At 62.5% G+C, this 19,224-nt stretch overlaps 1 protein-coding gene across 2 annotated transcripts; it reads right to left on the reverse strand.

Annotated features, from left to right (window-relative positions):
• Positions 1–901: 901 nt before the first annotated feature.
• Positions 902–10,472, reverse strand: LHX5 (LIM homeobox 5). 2 transcript variants are annotated; one of them, XM_084868332.1, is made up of 5 exons: positions 9,691–10,472; positions 7,565–7,788; positions 6,640–6,917; positions 5,847–6,012; positions 902–2,203 (listed from the first exon to the last, which is right to left on the reverse strand). In XM_084868332.1, the coding sequence occupies exons 1-5, from the start codon at positions 9,861–9,863 to the stop codon at positions 1,833–1,835; spliced, it is 1,212 nt and encodes a 403-aa protein (XP_084724458.1). In that variant the 5' UTR covers positions 9,864–10,472; the 3' UTR covers positions 902–1,832. The 2 variants fall into 2 exon arrangements, with proteins under 2 accessions (XP_084724458.1, XP_084724459.1); XM_084868333.1 differs by lacking the exon at positions 9,691–10,472 and adding an exon at positions 8,098–8,529.
• Positions 10,473–19,224: the final 8,752 nt, after the last annotated feature.

Below are 19,224 nucleotides of genomic sequence, written 5' to 3' on the forward strand. Positions count from 1 at the left end.
AGGCCCGTTTCCCCAGGGGACACAGAGCACAAGGGGGGAGGGGGGCCTCTGTCCTAATACAGCCTTGCAGTTAACAAGGTGGGCTTACCAGCCTGGGGCTGTTTGTTTGTTTGTTTTTTTGTGTTGGCACCTGGAATCGCAGGGGGCACCATTAGGATGGAGGCCAGAGTGTTTTTGACGTCCTGGGACAAACAACCCAGACATCCATTCATTCGTCCACATTGCTAAGGCTTCCGAAACCGGTTTGGCTCAGTGGATGGAGCCTCGGCTTGCGGACTGAAAGGTCCCAGGTTTGATTCCGGTCAAGGGCATGTACCTTGGTTGCGGGCACATCTCCAGTGGGGGATGTGCAGGAGGCAGCTGATCGATGTTTTTCTCTCATCGATGTTTCTAACTCTCTATCCCTCTCCCTTCCTCTTTGTAAAAAAAAAAAAGCAACAAAACAATAAAATATATATATAAAAAAAAACATACCTAAGGCTTACTGCGTGCCGGGCGGGTCTGTGTGAGATGGGGTGTCACATCAGCACCCGGAGATACCGAGCCAGTGCAAGCAGCCGTAAAAGGCAACAACAAAAAAGCAGCAGCTCCCATTTCCTCACCGTTACCCCAAAACTCCTCACGTAGACAGGGAGAGGTCCTCGGACCCGCCGAATCTGCCTGCTGTCAGAAACAAGAGCCATAAAAGAATAACTCCATTTATTCTGAGTAACTATAAAGACAGAACAAAACAATAATAAAGAAGAAAAGAAAAAGAAAACCACATAGCACGAGGGCAAAAAAGAATTTTTATTAATATTTCTTTTTAGAAAAGTTGATTTTTTTTAATGTGTTTTATTATTTTTTAGGTAAACCTCTTTCTGCTTCCCCTCCCTCGCTCGGCCCACCCTCCTCTCAAAAATATAAAAATGTCCAATCGCAGGTAACTAGAGTACAATAAATAAACAGTAAACACAAAAACATACTTTATTTGTTTCTTCTTTATACAAAATAAGGAAACTAGAAGCGTCCAACTTCCAAAAAAGTATAATACTGTACATCCTGACGACCCAGCCTCCAGGCCCGGGGCAGGGCTGGGGGGAGAGGGGGTTCTGTGGGACGGAGCCCAGACATCTTGGCGCCTTGCCCACGGGGAGAGAAGGGTGGGCGAGTGTTCGAGTCTGGCCTGGACCCTGGGGCTCAACATAACCATCCAGGAAGGAGGAGGGGAAAGCGGGGCGTCTGCTCAGACCGCGCCCCACCTTCCTGGAAAAGCTGACCTTGTCCTCAAGACGGGCCACCAGGGGGCGCTGACGCGCAGGCGGACTTATCTTCCAGCGACGCCCCCGTCCGGCGCGATCCTCGCTCTCTCTCTCCATCCTCCCTCCCCAGCGGGCGCGCGCTCTCCATCCCTCTCTCCTCTTCCTCTCTCCCTCCAATCTCTCCCCCCTTTCCTTACCGTCTTGTTGGAAAGACGGGGAAAGCAGAGTGAGACATAAGATGGCAAAAATGCCGCTCGGATGGCAGAGGGAGGGACCGGCCTCCGCCCCCTCTGGGTTCATGGAGGTGGGGGTGAGGCCGAGTGCAGAGCGCGCCGCGGGCCTCCTGACCCTCTTAAAGGGTTGACTTTGGTCCCGGGAAATGGCTCGTGGAGGCTGCCGGGAGAGCGATGGCGGAGGTTGGGGCCCTGGGGGTCCAGGTGGCGACCCCCTCCGCGCCCGGCCGAGCGGCTGCAGCTGCGCGTCGAATGCGGACCCGGTCGAGGGAGCCTCCAGGGGGCGTTTTGGTTTCCGGGGACGCTGCGTCCATCCGTCCGTCCGCCCGGGGCGGGGGCGGCCCATGTCCAGGCGGCCTTACCACACGGCGGCGGCCTCGTTGAGCTCGGGGTTGGGGTGCGCGAGGGCCCCGCTGTAGCCGCCGGCGCCGCCCAGGGGGAAGGGCGGGCTGGGCCCCCCGCCGAACACCTCGCCCGGCAGCGGGTGCAGCGCGCCCGGCAGCCCCGGCTCGGGGCTCGGCGTGTCCGGGTGCGAGATCATGTCGGTGAAGCGGGGGTTGTCGGCGGCGGCGTGCGGCGCGGCCAGCGGCGGCTCCAGCGCGCCCAGCGGCGTGGGGCCGGGCCCGGCGGCCAGGAAGCCGGGGTCGGCGGGGGACTGCGCCTGCGAGGGCGGCCCGGCCGCGAAGAAGTCGTAGTTGCCTCCGGGCGCGTAGTAGTCGCCTTGGTAGTCTGCGGGGGGAGAGACAGGTCGTGAGAGGGGCCGGGGGGAACGGGGACCGGGGTTCGGGGACGGTGACCAGAGTTCGGGGACCGGCGATCGGGGACCGGGATTAGGAGACCGGGGACCCGGGTTCGGGGATCGGGGTTAGGGACCGGGGGCCGGGGACCGGGGTTCAGGGGCCGGGACCGGGGACGGGGGACCAGAGATCGGGGTTCGGGGATCGGGGTTAGGGACCGGGGTTCGGGGACAGGGAACCGACGGCCAGAGGCGGGCAGGCGTGTGTGGGGGCGCCGGGAGAGGACATTAACGGGGGTTTGGGGGCGCGCCCGGAGACCGAGGGAGAGGTCGGCCCAAAGCGGCGCGGGCGCGGGGCCCAGGGGTCCCGTTGGGGAGAGAGACACGGAGACGCGGAGAGGGAGGGAGAGACGGGCGATGGGAGACAGAGGAGCCGCTGCAGAGACGCGAAGGGCGGCGGGAGGGATGCGACTTGAGCCCCCAGGTCCCGGGCAGGTGGCCGAGCGCGGTGGCCGCGGAGAGGGGCTCGGAGCCGGGGAGAGATGCAGAGAGCGGGGACAGGGACCAGCCGAGGACGGACAGGCGGACATAGGGACAGGGGACAGGAGAGGGGCCTGCGAGTCCCCAAGTCAGAGACCGCGAGGCGGCGCGCCGGGAGGTGGGAGGGCGAGTGGGACGGGCTGTCCAGGAGGGAAACGCGAGGCTGCGGCTCGAGGCGCCCGCGGGAAGCCCAGCGAGACGCCCAGGAGCCAGGCGGAAGGTCCGGAAGGTCCGGGGGACAGAGGGCGGTGCGGTGAGGCAGAGAGGAGGCCAGAGACGGAGCGGAGCGCCGGGGAAGAGCGGGGCGGGTGCGGAGACCAGACCGGAGCGCACGGCGGGCGGGAGGAGCCGGGGCTGGGCCGGGGCGCGGCGCGGCGGGGGGCTGGGCTGGGGCGCGGAGGGCCGGGGGTGCGAAGGGGCGGGGGCCCTGGGCCGGGTTGCGGAGGGGCAGGGGGGCTGGGCTGGGGATGCGGAAACCTGGGTGCGGGAGCGCCAGGCGGGCTCCGCGCCCCGTCCTCCGGCTCTGCGCCAGCCGCCCGGCACCCAGACAGCGGGCACAGAGCCCTGGGAGACGGGGCGGACTCGGGGTTCCGTGGGCGCCCCAGCCTCACTCCTCAGAGCGGCCGGGACCCCAGCGTCTGACGCGTTTGGGAACAGGGAGCCCTTCTGAGAACCGGGTGACAGTTTGGGGTTCTTTCTCCAGAAAGAGGCGCACGTGTGCGTTCTGCCCACAGTCAGGAGACACGGGGACTCCGGGTCACAGCCTGTCCATTCCCAACGAAGTCTCTCAAAGCCCCTCCCCCAGATTCATCCAGAGCCTGTTCCCACCCCCAGGCCAGCCCCTGAGGGAATGGGGTGTGGAACCCCACAAAGGGAGCGGCTGCAGCCCCGCCCCGGCGACAATAACCCGCTTTGTGCGGCGGGAAAACCGGGGCTCCCGGGGCCAGAGTCTCCCCTGCAAACGCACACACCTGCTCAGTCTTGGGGTCTCAGTCCCCGGCGAGCTCGGGAGGCTCCCTGCCCGCCCTCCCCTCTCCAAACCCCGAAACCAGTCCAAGCGGAGGTGTCTGGACCGGAGGCGAGGCTTGGGGATGGTCCACAACAGCCAAAACGCTCGCCAATTAATTACTTTTTTTTTTTTTTAAAGGAAGCACTCATTCTATTCTCCCGAAACTGAAGCGGAAGGTTGGAAGCAAATGTGGGGTCCCTCAGGGGCAGGAATGGGGAGCGGCAGGGGCCCCGCTGCGCGCGGCCGGCCTGCGCGGGCCGGGCCCGTCGGAGCGCGCCGCCCCCGCCCATATGGCGGCCAGGCGGCGGTAATTGGCACAAACGCCTCTGAAAGGGGCACAAAGGCCGCAGCTGGGGCTTTGTCCGCGCTCCCACGGGGCGCCGCCGCCCGCGCCTTTCTCCCCGCCGCCGCCGCCGCCGCCGCCGGGATCTCCCAGCGCGGATTAGGCGGGGCTGCCTCGCCGGGGCTCGGGGGTCCGGCGCCCCCATTCCCGGGGAAGAGGGGCCCGGGTGTCCAGGCCCGACCCCAGCCAGCAGACGCGCGGTTAAAGGAGGCGGCAGGGAACCCTTGGTTAATGGCCCAGACAGGGAACATTCCGGACTGGGTACCGCCCCACCACCTCCGAGCGCAGCCGCTGAGGTTTTGTGCGGAAGGAAGCCAAGTTAGATGGAGAGGTCCCCATCCAGGCCGTCCTGAGCGTCTGCAGCCGCTCCCCCCCAAACAACAACAACAACAACAACAACAACAACAACAAACCTGGGCCCTGCCATCGCAGAGTCTCTCCCCTAAAAGCACAGCCACGAATTCTGTCCACAGTTTCTGGGGACCCTGGCCAGACGGGAAGGTCTGACGTCCGGGCCTGAGGATGTGCCAAAAAGATGTCCTCTTTCCCCGGGCCGCCTGGGGCTGGGCTCCTGGCTCTCGCCTTCTGCTGCCACCCAAACCCCCTTTTCTAAGAGGAGTCGCCTCTCCCCAAACTGAGCTGCTAGCCTGTGATCCTGGGCCACTCAGAGCGGAGACCCATCAGGCACAGGCCCTCCTGGGGGCTCCCCACATTCAGAGACCTGAACAGCGGGGGGCGGTTTGGGAGGTGGAGGATGGTAGTAAGCTTGTGCTGAAATGCCCCGGAGTCTCCAAAGCCTGGGCAGGGAGCTGGGATGGGTCTCCCGGGAGCAAGTACAGGAACAACGGAGGGGAGGAGAGAAAGAACGGGATGGAGGAGAGAAGGGGGGAAGGAGGAAGAGGAGGGGTGACCAAGAGCCACGTTCACCCAGCACTGAGCCTGGTAACATCCGCCACAGAACCGCTCTTCACGAACTCGCCCCCAGGCCCCCAAGACTGAGAGCTGGCACCTGGGTTGGCCCAGTCCCCGAGCCCCCAAATGCCACTAAACACAGGTGTCCTGCCCAGAGCAGCTGCCTGTATGGGGGCTACAGGTGCCAGAGGCGGTGAGCACAGACCCTCGGCCGCCGAACCCCAGTCAAGATATTGGGAGCTGGAGAGCAGGCTGCGGGATGAATCCTGATCCTCCCATCCCACGGCTGGCGCACTGCCCTCCAGTGCCCGAGTTCCTGCGGGTGCCAAGTACCCCAGGCTCCAGGAGGGTGTGGGGGACAGGAAGGAGGCTGTGCGTCCGGGTGGGGCCGGGGGCATGAGGATTTGTAAGTGTCCAGCTTGATCTGCCGGTGGACCTGTGTGAGCCTGGATTTCCCAGGTGTGTCTGTCAGTAAGTGTGTCTGGGGTGGGGTGTACTGTGTGTGTAGTCATGTGTCCCCGAGGTCTCTGAACTCCAGGGTGTGTGCGCGAGGGAGTGTGTCCCGTGTGTGTGTGTGTGTGTGTGTGTGTGTGTGTGTCGATCTGATCTGTGTGTACTGCTGTACGGGTGAGTGAACCGCGTGCCCAATTTCGCATCCAGGAAGTATCTGTGGGTGAGTGTGTATGTGTTGATGTGTGTCTGGTACAGTGTGTCCGTTAGGGTCCTGCATGATAGAAGTTGGGGGGCGGGAGTCCCTGGTTACAGCCCAGAGCGGTAGGATCGGCCATGAGCTCAGCCTCTGGTGTAGGGCAAAGCTCTCAGGGTCTCTTACCTCCATAGTAGGTGTATGGAGTGGACCCCAACATTTCAGACTCGTCCAAGCGGCCCCCCAGGGGACGCATGCGCCTCGGACTCCGAAAGAAGGCGTGTCTCCGGGCGCCCAGCGCGCTCAGCTGTTTCATCCTGCGCTCTTTGGACCGCCGGTTCTGGAACCACACCTGGGGCAGAGGAGGGGGCAGTGAGCCGGGTGGCCGGCATCCTCTCCAGGCCCTGGGGCGCCCCTGCTGGGTCCTAGCGCCTCCTTCCTCCAAAACTGCCCTGAGGCGGGGGCGGGGGGGTCGGATTAGGCCGGAGGGGTGGAGAGGGGCCTCGGTGAACCAGCCAAGGGTGAAGGATTTGGCGGACCCTTGGGGCGACTCATAAAGACTCAGGCTTCCCGGTCCTCGCCCGCCCGCGGCCTGACAGCTTTATAAAAGCCTCCCACCCGGCCTGGCTCTGCTCTGGGCCCCCGGCTCCCAGCCGGACTCCGGCCGTCGGTCTGTCTGCCTGCCCCGGCTTTGGCGCAGGGAGGAGGCCCTGGAGCAACGTCGGCCCCTCCTCTGCTCGGTAGGGGAGAGGAAGGGAGGGGCCTGTCCCCCAATGAGGCTTAACACCTTCCTAGAAAGGCGGGGCGGGCTCAGGGGTGAAGTGCCTGATGACTCTGGCTGCGGGTTCGACCCGCTGGCCGCTGGCCGCTGGACCGGAGCCAGGCGCGGAGTCGGGCGCGCGGCTCCCCTGGGCCTCCCAGCGCCGGGGCGCCGTGGGCCAGGCGCGGGGATGCGGGAGGGGCCCCGGCCGGGCCGCACCTGGATGACACGCATGTTGAGGCCGGTCTCCTGTGCCAGCTGCTCCCGGATGTGGCGCGTGGGCTTGGGCGTGGCGGCGAAGGCGGCCTTGAGCGTCTCCAGCTGCTTGGCCTTGATGGTGGTGCGCGGGCCGCGCCGCTTGGTGCCCGAGTTCTGCTCCTCGTTCTCGTTGTTGGCCGTCTCCTTGTCCGACGACGTCGAGTTGTCCGTCTCCTTGGGGTCGTCCTGCAGCGGGTCCTGGAGGTCCGGGGACAAACTGCGGTCCGTACAGGATGACACTGTGGCGGAGGAGGGAGGGCGAAGGGGGCAGCGGCGTGAACGGCGGTCCCGAGGCCGCCCCCATCGGGAGCCGGTTCCAGCCAGCCGGCCGAGGCCGCCGCCAGCCCCGCGGGGTCCGCTCCCAAACCCTGCGACGGCCCCTCCCCCAGGCCCGGGCCCGCCCCCTCCGTCCAGGGGGGCCGGGCCTTTGGGGGGACCCCTCTCCAGCCTTCTCAGCGCTTCCCGCCTAGCGCTGGGGGCGGGGGCGGCGCGCGCTCCGGAGAGGGGTCTGGGGGAGGGTCCGGGTGCGCTCCGGGCCTCAGATCTCAGCTTCCCGCTCCCGCCTCGCCTTCCGGTTGGAGTCCTCCGGGTGCGGGGAGAAGCGAGCAGGAGCCCAAAGGGAGCGGAAGGGAATGGCGCAGTTCCAGATGGGGAAGGTGGCGCCGGAAAAAGGCTCCCGAATGGGAGGCGGGCAGGGGAAGGGCTGGGGGTGTCCAGTTGGCCTGGCTTCTATTCTCTGTCCTACCCCGGCGCCCGGCCGCCTCCCCCAGAGCCGCCTGCCGGGTGGCCGGGAGCGGGGTGCCTGCCCCGCGCGGGCCGGGAGCACCGGGGAGCGGCGGAGAGCGCGCGGGCGGGCGGCGCCCGCGGGAGAGGAGGGAGGCCCTACCTGAGTTGAGGCTGCCCTCCTTGAGGCTGGGCGAGCTCAGGTAGTCGTCCTTGCACACGAACTTGTTCTCGTCGATGACGTAGAGCTCCTCGCCCGTGGACAGCTGCTTGTTGCACACCATGCAGGTGAAGCAGTTGAGGTGGAAGACTTTGCTGCGGGCCTTGCGCACCAGGTCGCTGGGCGAGATGCCCTGCGCGCAGCCCGCGCACTTGGTGCCGAAGCGCCTGCGGACCACACAGCACAGCCCGTCACCGGGCAGCCAGAGGCCCCGTCCTCGCCAGCCCCGACCCCTTCCTGCCCTCCCGGCTTCTGAGAAGCTCCATTCCTTCCCTGTCCGATGAGACCTCGCCGGCCACTCTGCTCCCTGGCTGAGCACAAGGAGACCAATGCCCCCGGCTGCTCTTGGGCTGGGACCGCCATGTCTCGCTCAGGTTTATCTGGATTCCACCGGGCTTAGAGCAATGGGCATAGCCTTCAGCCAAGCGGAAGGCCCAGAGCACACCCCAAGCTGCTCCCTGCACCCCCACATTCACCTGGGATGCTCTGGGCAAACCCTCCTCCCCAGGCTGGAAAGGCGTTTGAGCCAGGCGGGCAGGGTTTGGACCCCTCGTTGGCTGTGCCTCCTGGACCCTTGGGCCTGGCTGGCGGTTGCTAGCCTTTGGCGGGAGATAGCCATTGGAGGGGAGCTTTCTCCTGAGCGGGACCCAGGCTGAGAGGAGGGAGCCTTCTGCCCACTCCAGGCACCGCCAGCGCCTGGGGCTTCCCGGTGCCCGCTGTGGGGTGCAGCGCAGCTAGTCAGGGGGGGAGCAGTGGACCCCAAGAAGCAGGGACTGAGATTCCAGCCCCCCCCCCCCCAACATCTCTGGCCCTGGTAAGCAGCGGGGAAATGTAGGCAATCCAACAACTACCTGGCCAGCATGGGGGGTTGCTCAAACTCCCCTCCCCTTCACCCCCAGGGCCTGGTCTAAATCCTTTTCTTGAGCCGGGAAGCAGGCCAGTCTCCTCCGAGCGGGAGAGGTGGGGCTGGGGAGGGAGAGGGCCAGGACGGGATTCGCACCTGCTCACACCCAGGTCTCCGAACAGCGAATTTGGGTGACGTTGATGTAGTGGGGGCATTAGAAGCCATAAGTCACTGGTGGCCTTATCCGGCCGCGTAATTGGCCATATGCACCTTATCAAAAATCATTAGGCGCCTCGTAAGCCTTGCCACATTAGGGCCTCGGCTCCCCAGGCCAGGAGTTTACACGTGTAAAGGCGAGGCTGACATTTTCTCTGGTTCAGATTCCCCAGGCCGAGCAGCTGGGTGGGGGGGGGGGGGCAGGCTCGCTTCTCCCTGCCCCTCACGCCCCCTTTCCTGGGCCGGCATTCACACTCACAAAGCCGCTCTCCAGGGCGGGAGGAAGCAGGCAGGGCTGAGCTGCGGCAAATCCCACTGCCTTCCAGGCCACCCCTGGGCAATTCCCAGCTAGGGAAACTGAGGCCAGAGCAGGGATCGTCCCTAGCCTGCCCGAGAGCCCCTGTGGGCAGCAAGGGGAGAGAGGTGGCATGGGGAGGGAGGTGGCGTGGCCCGGGAGAGACCCCAGAGGTCCAGATTCTCAGCTTGGATTTCTTGGGTACTTTTCAACGTGGGAGGAAATATTTACGGAGTTGGGGTGAGGGGATGAGGAGGTACAGGGTCCCTCCCCCCAACATCAGAGGAAACCCTCCTGGCGGAGCCCCAGGGCACTGGGAGGCTGGTGTCTGTCCAGGAGGGTCCTGGGCCGCCTGCCCGCCCGCCCGGAGGACAGCCCCTTGGCAAATGCAGTCTGCCTGGTAGGGGAAGCCATTCCTAACTTTGCAAAAACCCTTCTCTCTCAGACTCTGGGCTCCCATGCAGGAATTGCAGCCGCTGGAAGGGGTAGGGACAGGCGGGGAATAAGTTGTCAGAGCTTCCTCCCTCAGGGAATCTCTGGTCCGAGCCCGCCGGGAGGAGCTACGGGGAGGCAGCTCCATTTGGCTCCGCTGGGGCTCCGGCCCTTTCCTTGACCAAGGACAGGGGAGAGAGGTGGCCGGCCCCTTCTGAGCTGCAGAGCCCGGGAGGAGGCGGCGTCCCCGTCCCCAGGCCCCCGCGGCCGCGGGCCTCTCACCTGAAGAAGTCATTCTTGCAGTAGAGCTTGCCCTCGCGCGAGAAGCACTTCTCCGAGAGGTTGGTCTTGCACTCGCAGCACTGCACGCACTTGATGTGCCACGCGCGGTCCAGCACGTTCAGCAGGAAGCGGTCGAGGATGGGCCGCTCGCAGCCGGCACAGTGCACCATCATCGCCGCGCGCCCCGGCGGCTCGGGCCGCCTCGCCCTCCCCTGGGCCCCCGGCCCTCGGGCCCCCCGGCCCTCCGGCCCCCCGGCCCCGCAGCTGCGCTCCGCCTCTCCGCCTCTTCTCTCGGGCGAATGCCGGGCGAGGCTGGTCCGGACCAAGACTCAGCCGCCGCCGGTCAAGTCCTTGGGTGATCGCCGGCCTGGCGCTGGGCCGCCCGGGGTGGGGAGGGCAGCGGCGGCGCTCACAGCCTCATGCCCGGGCCCCGTGCGCCCGGCGCCGGTTCCGAGCTCCCCCCCAGGCGTCTCCGGTAGCCGCCGGCCTCGGCGCTGCGGAGCGGCTCTCCCGGGTGGCGGCGGAGGCGCCGGCACTTTCCCCCACTTTCAGGCGGTCCCGATCCTCATCTTTGTCTGGCCGCCGCCTAATTCGCGCATCCTTATTCAGATTTGGTGACGTGGCGCGGCGCGTAGGGGGCCCGCCGGCCAATGGGCGCGCGGTGGCCATAGCAACCTCTTAAATTTATAGCATATCTAAATTGGCTACAGCGTTGCGGTCCGGACAGAGCAAAAAAAACAAGGCATCCGTATTGTTGAGTATTAGCTTGTACCTGGTTCGGAGGCAGGCGAAGTGAGTATTTACCTTACAGTTGGGGGCTGGGAGCGGGGAGGGGGGGCGCGCGCGATCTGAACCTGCTTCTCCCTCCCTCTCTCCTCGCAAGTATTTGGGGGCCGGGATTCCTGGGCCTAGTGGGGGAAGGGACCTCTAGCCCCATTCGCCATCCCTGGAACTTGCAGAAGTTGCACGGGGTTGGAGCACGCTCTAATCCGCCTTCTCTTTCCCAGCCCGGCAGCCCGGATGGGAATCCCTCTCCCGGGCGCTTCCCCCGGTCTGCGCCTCAGAGCTGCTTCAGCGCGGCTCACCGGGCTCCCAGCGCCCGCCGGCTTCTTTTGTCATACAAGGGGCTAAGGCCCAGGTGGCCTTTGGGGGCTGGGGGGTGGGAGGGGAGAGAGAGAGAGAGAGAGAGAGAGAGAGAGAGAGAGAGAGAGAGAGAAAGAATAAGAATGGAGGCCTTTGAGTTGGTGTATTTCCCCCCAAACAGGCCCAGGTTCAGGTTGTGGAGGGCAGGCCTGTTACCCGCCCGGTCAGAATCTCTGAATTCCAGGCCTGAGGCCAACGCCCACGGAGCTCCGGAGGAGAGGTGGGAGGAGAAGGTCAGGGTGAGGGGTCTTCCTTGAGCCAGCTCAGAGGTGGCGGCGGTCACGGGTCTCTCCTTTCCTCATTGCACCTTCAAGATCTGGGTCCAGCCAGTACGCACCACACTGCAAAGCGGGGAACGGGGAACACTAGTGATGGGGCGCCCGCTGCTTGCACATGCAGAGATGGGTGTGCAAGTTCTGCCTCAAAGGACGCAGCAGGAGTGGCTGTGTGTGTGTGTGTGTGTGTGTGTGTGTGTGGAGGGGTGTTGGTGTGGGTCTGGGGGCAAAGAGGGAGGGATCAAGCCTCATTTTCCAAGGGGTCAACTCGGGGAAGGGCGTTCTGATTGAGGGAGGCCCCGGGGCTGCGGGGATTTTCCATCCCCGTCTGGAAAGCCGCTCCTCTGGCAGGGAAGGCCAGGCATGGGCCGGGCGCTGGAACCTGGGGTTGTGTTTGCACCAAGACGGGACTTGGCAATGTGTGAGGGCAGTTCACCCAGTTCCTCAGTGTGCATTTTGAGAATGGCATTTTTACCTGTTTAAGTCAGTAATCCGTCATGTGAGTACAGTTTGGTGTGTGTATTCTGTGTGCATCCGTGTGTGTGTGTGTGTGTGTGTGTGGTTATGCTAATGTTGTGTGTTATTCTGTGCACTCTTGGTTTTTTAGCCTTTGTAAGTGTGTAGACGCTTACTTGCGGAAATGCGAATGTGAATGTGTTTGCATGTGAGCGTGCATTTGTGTAAGATTATTTGTGTACATTGTGCTCATGTCAACATGAAAAGGGACTTTTAAAATCTGAGTGTGAGTGTGTGTGTGTGTGTGTGTGTGTGTGGTGTTTGCACGTGTGTGACTGAGTCCGGACGGGGTGTGTGTAAGAGCAGAATTGTGTTGTGTGCCCCTCACTATGAGTATCACAGGTGTGAGTACTGGTTCATGTAGTAGTTTTTGTTTGTGAAACTCCTGTAGGTTTTGGGGGGCATATTTGTGTGCGTGTGCTCCTGACAGCATGTTACCTTTGTGGGTGTAGAGGGGGCAGGGTGTGGGGTGCCTGTGTTGGGGCAGTGCCTGTCCAGGCTTAGCGCGGTCCCCAGGCTCCAGGGGAGGGAACCGGGCTGGGAACAGGGAGGGACAGATGCTGGTCACCGGGTGGGGTATTGACCCACAAAACATGTCTTTGAAGAGGAGGCCCCAAAACAGGCAGCCTCTGCCTGATGGTGCTGTTCTCCCACCCTCAGCCGGCTGGTGACAGACAGGTGTCTACACAGCACAGCGGGCCTGGCCAGGCTCAGGTCGGATGGTCACTCAGGCCCAGGGGTAGGGCTCCAGGGGCCACAGTTTCCAGCAGTGGCTGGTCCTGCCTCCTGGGGCGCGAAAGATCCTTGAGAGAAACAAGAATGGAGAGGAGAAGGAAGGAGAGGGTTGGAGAGGGGAAGAGAGGAGAGGAGAGAGGAGGAGAAGAGAAGAGAGGAGAAAAGAGGAGAGGAGATAAGGGGAGAAGAGAGGAAAGGGGAAGAGAAGAGAGGAGAGGAGAGAAGAGGAGAGGAGAGGAGAGGAGAGGGGAAGAGAGGGGAAGAGAGAATAGGAGAGGCACCCAGGCTCACGTGGGGGCAAATTGCCCTGCTCCTCTGTCTTTGTCTCACCGGGTTTCCTCGCTCTCTCACATCTGTTTTCCTTTCTTCTGCGTTCAGCCTCTGTTCTTGTCCTGTTTCCCTTCCCCTCTGTGTCCATCACTTTGTTTCTCTATTTCACTCTCTTGTTTTTATTCCCCTCCCTCTGCCTCTCTGCTTGGCATCTAAACCCAGCACCCGACTCATTGCTGCAATCTACCATCCCCATCCTGCACGGCACAGATTTTGGGGTGACGGACGGAGGACACATACAGGCCTTAGAAGCCCCCATCTGATGGCCTCCGGACTAGGCACGCCGAGCCCACTTCCACCCAGTCCCCCACCGCGTTAGGGCGGCCCGGTCCTCCCCACACCGGCTTTGTCCAGGCTGCTGGCGCTCCATGCCTGCATGCCGGCTCCATCGCAGACAGACCCACCTGCCAGTGCCTCCCGGCTCCCCTACCTGCCAGCACACAGCAGGTCCCAGCAGCTGTGGGCCGGGCCAGGAGGGGGTGGAGGACTGCAGGAGCAGGGGGCGGTCTCAGGGAGCAGCCCTGGGGCTCTCAGAGCCTGGATGTGGTGAGTCACCTGGGCTGGAAGTCAGAGGTGAGGCCTCTTCTTCCAGAAGTTCTGGTATGGACTTCAGTGGCTGAATTTACCCCTCTTGTCCAGGTCACAGCCCCCCCCCCCTCACCAGGGGGTCCCCAGCACAGCCCAGCGCCAATCCAGACGCCCCACAGCCCCAGCCCAGCTGCAGGGGAGCCTGCTTGTCCTCCGCCAGCCCTCCCTCCACACGGCATCCAAAACAAAAACCAAAAAACACCTCAAACAAAACGCCCGCAGAACCAACTATGAGGCGAATGATCCTGCCCTCGTAGCGCTAACAGATGGCGACCAGGCAGTGAAATCCCCTCCGATATGTAACTAATAAACCGCTTGTGTCTTAACAGGGTAATGCATGGAGATACAATGTCACTTACACAAGATGTTGATGGAATTTCCTATATAAAAACCTTCTTCCTCCTAGAGGAAAGAGTATCAACATTACCGCTCGACAGACGGCGGCGGGGATAAGTAAAACAGACAAAAGACAAACACGATAATAATCTGTTTCCAATCACTTAAGCCCGGTAGCGTTCGTAATGTGCGGTTTGCATATTCCCCCTTGGGTTGGGCAATTAATTACCGGCGGCGAGGAGGCACACACCTTCCAGGAGCGGGGGTTTGGAGGAGCTTGCCCGAGCTCTCCATCCTGGGCAGCGGCCAGCATGGGGACCCTCTCGGGCCGGGCGTTCGGAGCTGACCTTCCCGCGGGCTGCAGAGAGCGTTTCGGTTGCATCTGGCAGCTCCTCGCCGGCCATCTCCTGCCCGGGATGCTGCAGCCGAGCAGAAACGCGGGCCTTTCAGACGGTCAGAATAGTTCTCTTCCCCCCTCCGAAGGCATCCCGGAGTGACCTCCTTTCTTGGGGAGCATTGTGGGGGACACCCAGGGAGCGCGCCCCTCGTCCTCTTCTCCCACGTTGTCTTGGGCGGCTCAGCCGGCCCAACACCGACTTTGATCATTACCGTCCCCCCCTCCCTAACACGCACACTCTGCACCCCCCCCCGCCCCCCCCCCCCCCCCCAAGAGCCAGCGCGGCTTTAACATTAAACAAACGCAGCGGCGAGCGCCTCTGAGCCGCGCTCCCGGCCGGGCTTGCGCGGCGGCGGCATTGGCGGCGGCGTTACAAATTGTAAATTTAAATTGCTCGCCGGATTCATTACCTCCCCTCTTTGATTTCAGCCAGCCGTGAAAAATTATACTGGTGTACCACTGAGAAACTGTTTTGCCGCAAAGAGCCCGCGCCTAATCACTGGCTTTCTCCCTCCGACAAAAGTGTAATTATTTTGTTTGGGGTGTAAATATCGGCCGCGCGGCGCACACACACTCAGCGCCCCGCCGCGCCGCCGCGCCCGGCCCGCCGCCGGGGGATCGGCCCCGCAGCCGCAGCCCGAGCGGGCGCGGAGCTGCCGCCCCGAGGCCCGAGAAGAGCGGCGGCTTTGGGGCCATCCGGCGAGACCCGGAGAACCGAGCCCACAGGCTGGGTCCCCAGCCCCTGCCGCAGGGAGTTCGGGTTTGGCCGAACTGAGGACCACTGACCCTGTGTGCGCGCAGGCTGGCGGGGGAGACACCGGCGAGGCGCCATGGCGAGGCCCAGAGCATCCGCGCAGCAGCGAGGGCGTGGGGTGGGGGGTGGGGGGTGGGGGGTCCGGGGATGGGGATGGCAGTGGAGTGAAGATGGGTGAGCGTCCGGAATCCCCGAGGGGTGGCCAGCTGGGGGCAGCCCTGAGTCCAGGCAGGGAGAATGTCCGGGCTTGGGCGACCCCAAGAGGGACAGGGCAGAGGCAGAACCCCATGGTCTTGGGTTCTGGAAGGCAGTGGCCACTGGGCCGGCGTGTCCCCTCGCGCTCTGGCTGAATTACGCACTGCTTAATTAAGTAAGGGTCTCTTTCGCTGGGCAGACCCGACCTGGGACATTTAATCAAATAGGCAGGGAATCTATCCATGTCCTCCCGATGGAGAGATTCAACAATGGTAAAGCTTACCTCCTCCCCAAGTTCCCCTCTAAGCACGGGGAAGGGGGACTCGGAGTCCAAACGCCACTCCAGTCCAATATCTGGGCTGGGACTTGAAAGTTCTGCGGGGTGTGAGCGGGCAGGGGTCCGCGGACTCTGAGCCAGGTGGCTTTGGGACAGGACGGGGTGGGGGTGGGGCGGGGGCCCGAAGGCTGTGGTCAGCTTTCCACAGGCCAGCTGTCAGGGCTGGAGGGAGCCACCTGGACCAGCATCTCTGAGGGAGCAGGCTGAAGGGAGCCTCCCGGTTGGGGAGATCCCGCCCCAAAGTGAGTAGTGCTCTGGGAGTGCTCGCCAGTTTAGGGACAGGAGGCGGGGTGAGGCGGTGCGGTCGCTCCCTCTCTCCGTCCTGCAAGCCCCTCTCCAGGAACGCGCCGCTCAGAGGCCCCACAGGCAGCTGCCCGGCCCGTCCTGCAGGCCACATTCCGATGCTGCAACCGGGGCCAAACGCAGGCTCCTGTGGCTGGGAGGGTGCAGGCTGGGCTGACCCCTGGGGCTAGAGGGGGCCCGGGAGGATGGAAGTCGAGGTGCAAGCCAGTTCTCCAGCGAGTGAGGGAGATGCCACCGACCGATGCCTTTGTTCAGAGAGGGGTGCCCAGGGCGAAGCCATGGGCTGCCAGCCCGACCGCCCCAAGAAGCACGGACCCCAGGTGGCCAGACCGGGTGGGTGTGAGCCCAGAACCGCAGTGACGCTCCTCGCCTTCCCGGGCTGGGCCTGGAGGCAGCCCAGCACTTCACTGTCAGCCAGCCAGCCATGCTGTGTGTGTGTGTGTGTGGGGGGGGGGGTCCCAGCCCCTGTGGCCCCATGGAATGTATCTGAAGGGCCATCCCTGGAGCTGCTTCTGAGAACATGCCTGCAACCCTGCTCCATCCTAGGCGCTCCCACGGGGACAGCTTTTCCAGGGACCCTAACCTCCAATTGAAGCTCCCCCCCCCCCCCCCCCCCCGCATACGTCCTAGTTACTTGGTCTCCAACCAGCTAGTCTGCCTTTCAGCCTGCCTCTTGCTTTCCCTTCCTTTCTTTTCTCTTGGTCTCTTTTTTCCTTCCCAGTCTCAATAGCGTTTCTCTCTCCTTCCCATTCTTTACCACCTCCTCTCCCCACCCTTCCACAACCCACCTTCTTTTTGTTAGCCTAATGTGGTGCCTTTAGAATTCGCCTGACTTTGGCAGCCTGTGCGTGCGCGCTGTGTGTGTGTGTGTATTTGTGTGTGTGTGTGTGTGTGTGTGTGTGTGTGTGTGTGAGCGCGTGCGCTTGCGCGTGTAATTCTCGGCTGCTAATGATTGTGTGTTGATAAAGTAATGCGGTGGCCTCATTAGCCTTTGTTTAGAAGGTGTTAAAAGGGAAATCTGCGTTGGAAAGCCGGGGTTTACACCGCAGCCCCGCTGAACGGGCGCCCAGCGGGCGAGGGGCCCCGCCCACTCCCCCAGGCGCCCACCGCCCGCCGCCGCGGACCCCCGGCGGGGGGAGGGGAAGGCGACCCCAGGCTCCTTCCCCCCAAGGCGGTGTGTTTACCCCGCTGCGCGCCTGCCGCTCCGCGGGGACCACAGCGGGGACCGCGCTTTCTCAGAAACTCTGAGCTGCCCAGCGCGCGGCGGCCTTTCTCCTCCAGGTTTCTTGGGGGAGGAGCAGGGGACGGGCAGAAGGCTACACGGGAAAAAAAAAAAAAAATTCCAGAGATGTTTTTTTGGGGGGGAGTGGAGGAGGGACGGTGATTACGTTTCTTATTTATTTTGGAGGCAAATACCCATCAGTCCGCAGCGGCTCGGCTGGGGTCCCCGGGCTGGTTGGTTCCTGGCCGCGTCCCTACGCCCTGAGGCTGTGTGAGGCCCTAAGCTTTCCAGGGTTTGCAAGAATCCTCTTTCTTCCTTCCCTGCATGTTCGCAGACGGCCAGAGGGAGAGTTGTCCTTGCGCAGGAAGGAGGAAACCTCTTCTTAAACCTCCTTCTTAAACCTCCTCTCCCCGGGTCTACCCGCACCTGGGGCTTCGCTTGGGAAGAACAATTCGTATCGTGGCTTGGCGATTTCTCTGAAGCCTGGTGAAGACACTTTACTGATCTTGGGCTCGAGTGTGCGTGCGCTTATGTGTGAGTGTGCGCGCGTGTGTGCGTGTGTGTGTGTGGGGGGGGGGTGCGAGTGGGTGTGTAGGATTTGGGGAAAGTGTGTCACGTGCGCATTCTCCACCACCTCAGGAAAGCAAGGCTTCAGGCAGAGGACAGCGTGAGAAAATGTCTTTTTGTCCTGGATCCTACGGAAGGGCCCAGAGAAATGTATGTTTTGATCAGCCTCCGTGGGCGAAGTTTGTTGACCTCGGAACCTGACACTCTTCCTGGCGAGAGGGGGAGAGAGCGTGGCTGAGTCCGTGCGGCGGGGTGCCTGGTCTCCCAGCGGAACTCATTGCTTCTCCCCCCCACTCCCTTCCCTCCCGCCTCGGTGGCATCGGAAGAAAACCCGTTTCGGTGTCTCCGCCCTCGGGTTTGGAGCTGCGGGCCTGGGGGCAAACGAAGCTCAGCTGGTGCGGGCATCCGCTGTGTCCAGAGCCACGGACGCGCGCCCGGAGGTGTTCGCCATCGCCCCTTCCCCTTTTCCCTCCGGGAGAAGGCGAGCTGGACGCTGTCTGGGGGCAGATCCCCGGTGGCCGGGGCCGGGGCGGTGACAGCGAAATGAATTCCAAGCCCGAATCAGAACTCCCTGGTCCCCAGCACCGTGTAGGCAGAAGTGAGGTTCCCGGTGAAACCAAGTTAAAATCGGCCGCCGGTTAGCCGGGGGATGGGAGCAGGGCCGAGTTCGGAGGAAGCGGGGATCGGACGGGAAGATGCCGGCTCCCGCCGTCGGCCTCTCTCTCTCTCTCTCTCTCTCTCCTCTCTCCTCTCTCCTCTCTCCTCTCTCCTCTCTCTTCTCTCCTCTCTCTTCTCTCCTCTCTCTTCTCTCCTCTCTCTCTTTTTCTTCCCGAAGCAGGTTTCTCCGGGAAGTCGGCGGGTGCGCTCGCGGTCGCCGCCGGACTGTGCTCGGGCTGGACTTTGGACCAAGACAAAGGCGGGAGCTGTCCGCGGTGCTGAACCTGCCTCGCCGCCGCCGCCGCCGCCGCAGCAGCAGCAGCAGGAGCAAAGGGGCTCTTGTAACCTGCCCTCTCCTCCGGTTATCCCCTCCTCCAATCTTCCCTTCACTCTCTGATTCTTGTCCTCTTCCGCGTTTACTTCCTCCTTTTGTCTCTCCTTAGAACCCGTGTCCCATGCACAGATAAATGCGCATATATATATGTATCTCAAAGAAAAAAAAATTTTGATTAAAAACAGTGTCTTCTCCTTTCTTCCCAAATAAACGATGCAAGAAAGGTTTATTTCCAATGTTCTCTGAAACGGATACAAACGCTATCCCTAACTCCAAAGTAAGTGGGAATTCATGCTTCAAACAATGGAACGAAGCAACAACGAATACCATGAATCTGCCCTGTGGTTTATTCTGAATTAGAGGCAAGGGTGTTAGAATTTTAGTTTCAGGAATAGCATGTTCTTGGCATCCTCATTTCTCGGGCGGGGACATGTACAGGCCGGGGAGGACTGGTAGTCAAAGAGGGAGGTGGACGGGTGAAGGCTCTTGCTGCAAGAGGATAGATGGCTTGCAGGGGGGAAGCCACGGGCACTCAGTTGACTTAACCCTTTGAGGCAGGGTTGAGATCTGCAAGGATAGCCATCTTTAGGATTGTTAAGAGGGGGAATGATTTAAAGGTTTGACTAGAAATAGGTTAATCTGATGCTTTATTTTTCTAAATGTGCACGGTGTTATCTAGACATCCGACATGGTGGCTGACCACGCGGCGAATCCTCTGCTCACACTTGGATGTAGTATTTGCCTCAAGAAGTTTGTGTGGGTGAGAGAAAAAAAATCACATACCCCTTCCCAGGGTGTGTGTGTGTGTGTGTGTGTGTGTGTGTGCCCTCATTATAGTGCACACA

This window comes from Pipistrellus hanaki (genome assembly GCF_964339955.1).
Source record: "Pipistrellus hanaki genome assembly, chromosome: 19".
In the NCBI taxonomy this organism is placed as follows: Eukaryota; Metazoa; Chordata; class Mammalia; order Chiroptera; family Vespertilionidae; genus Pipistrellus; species Pipistrellus hanaki.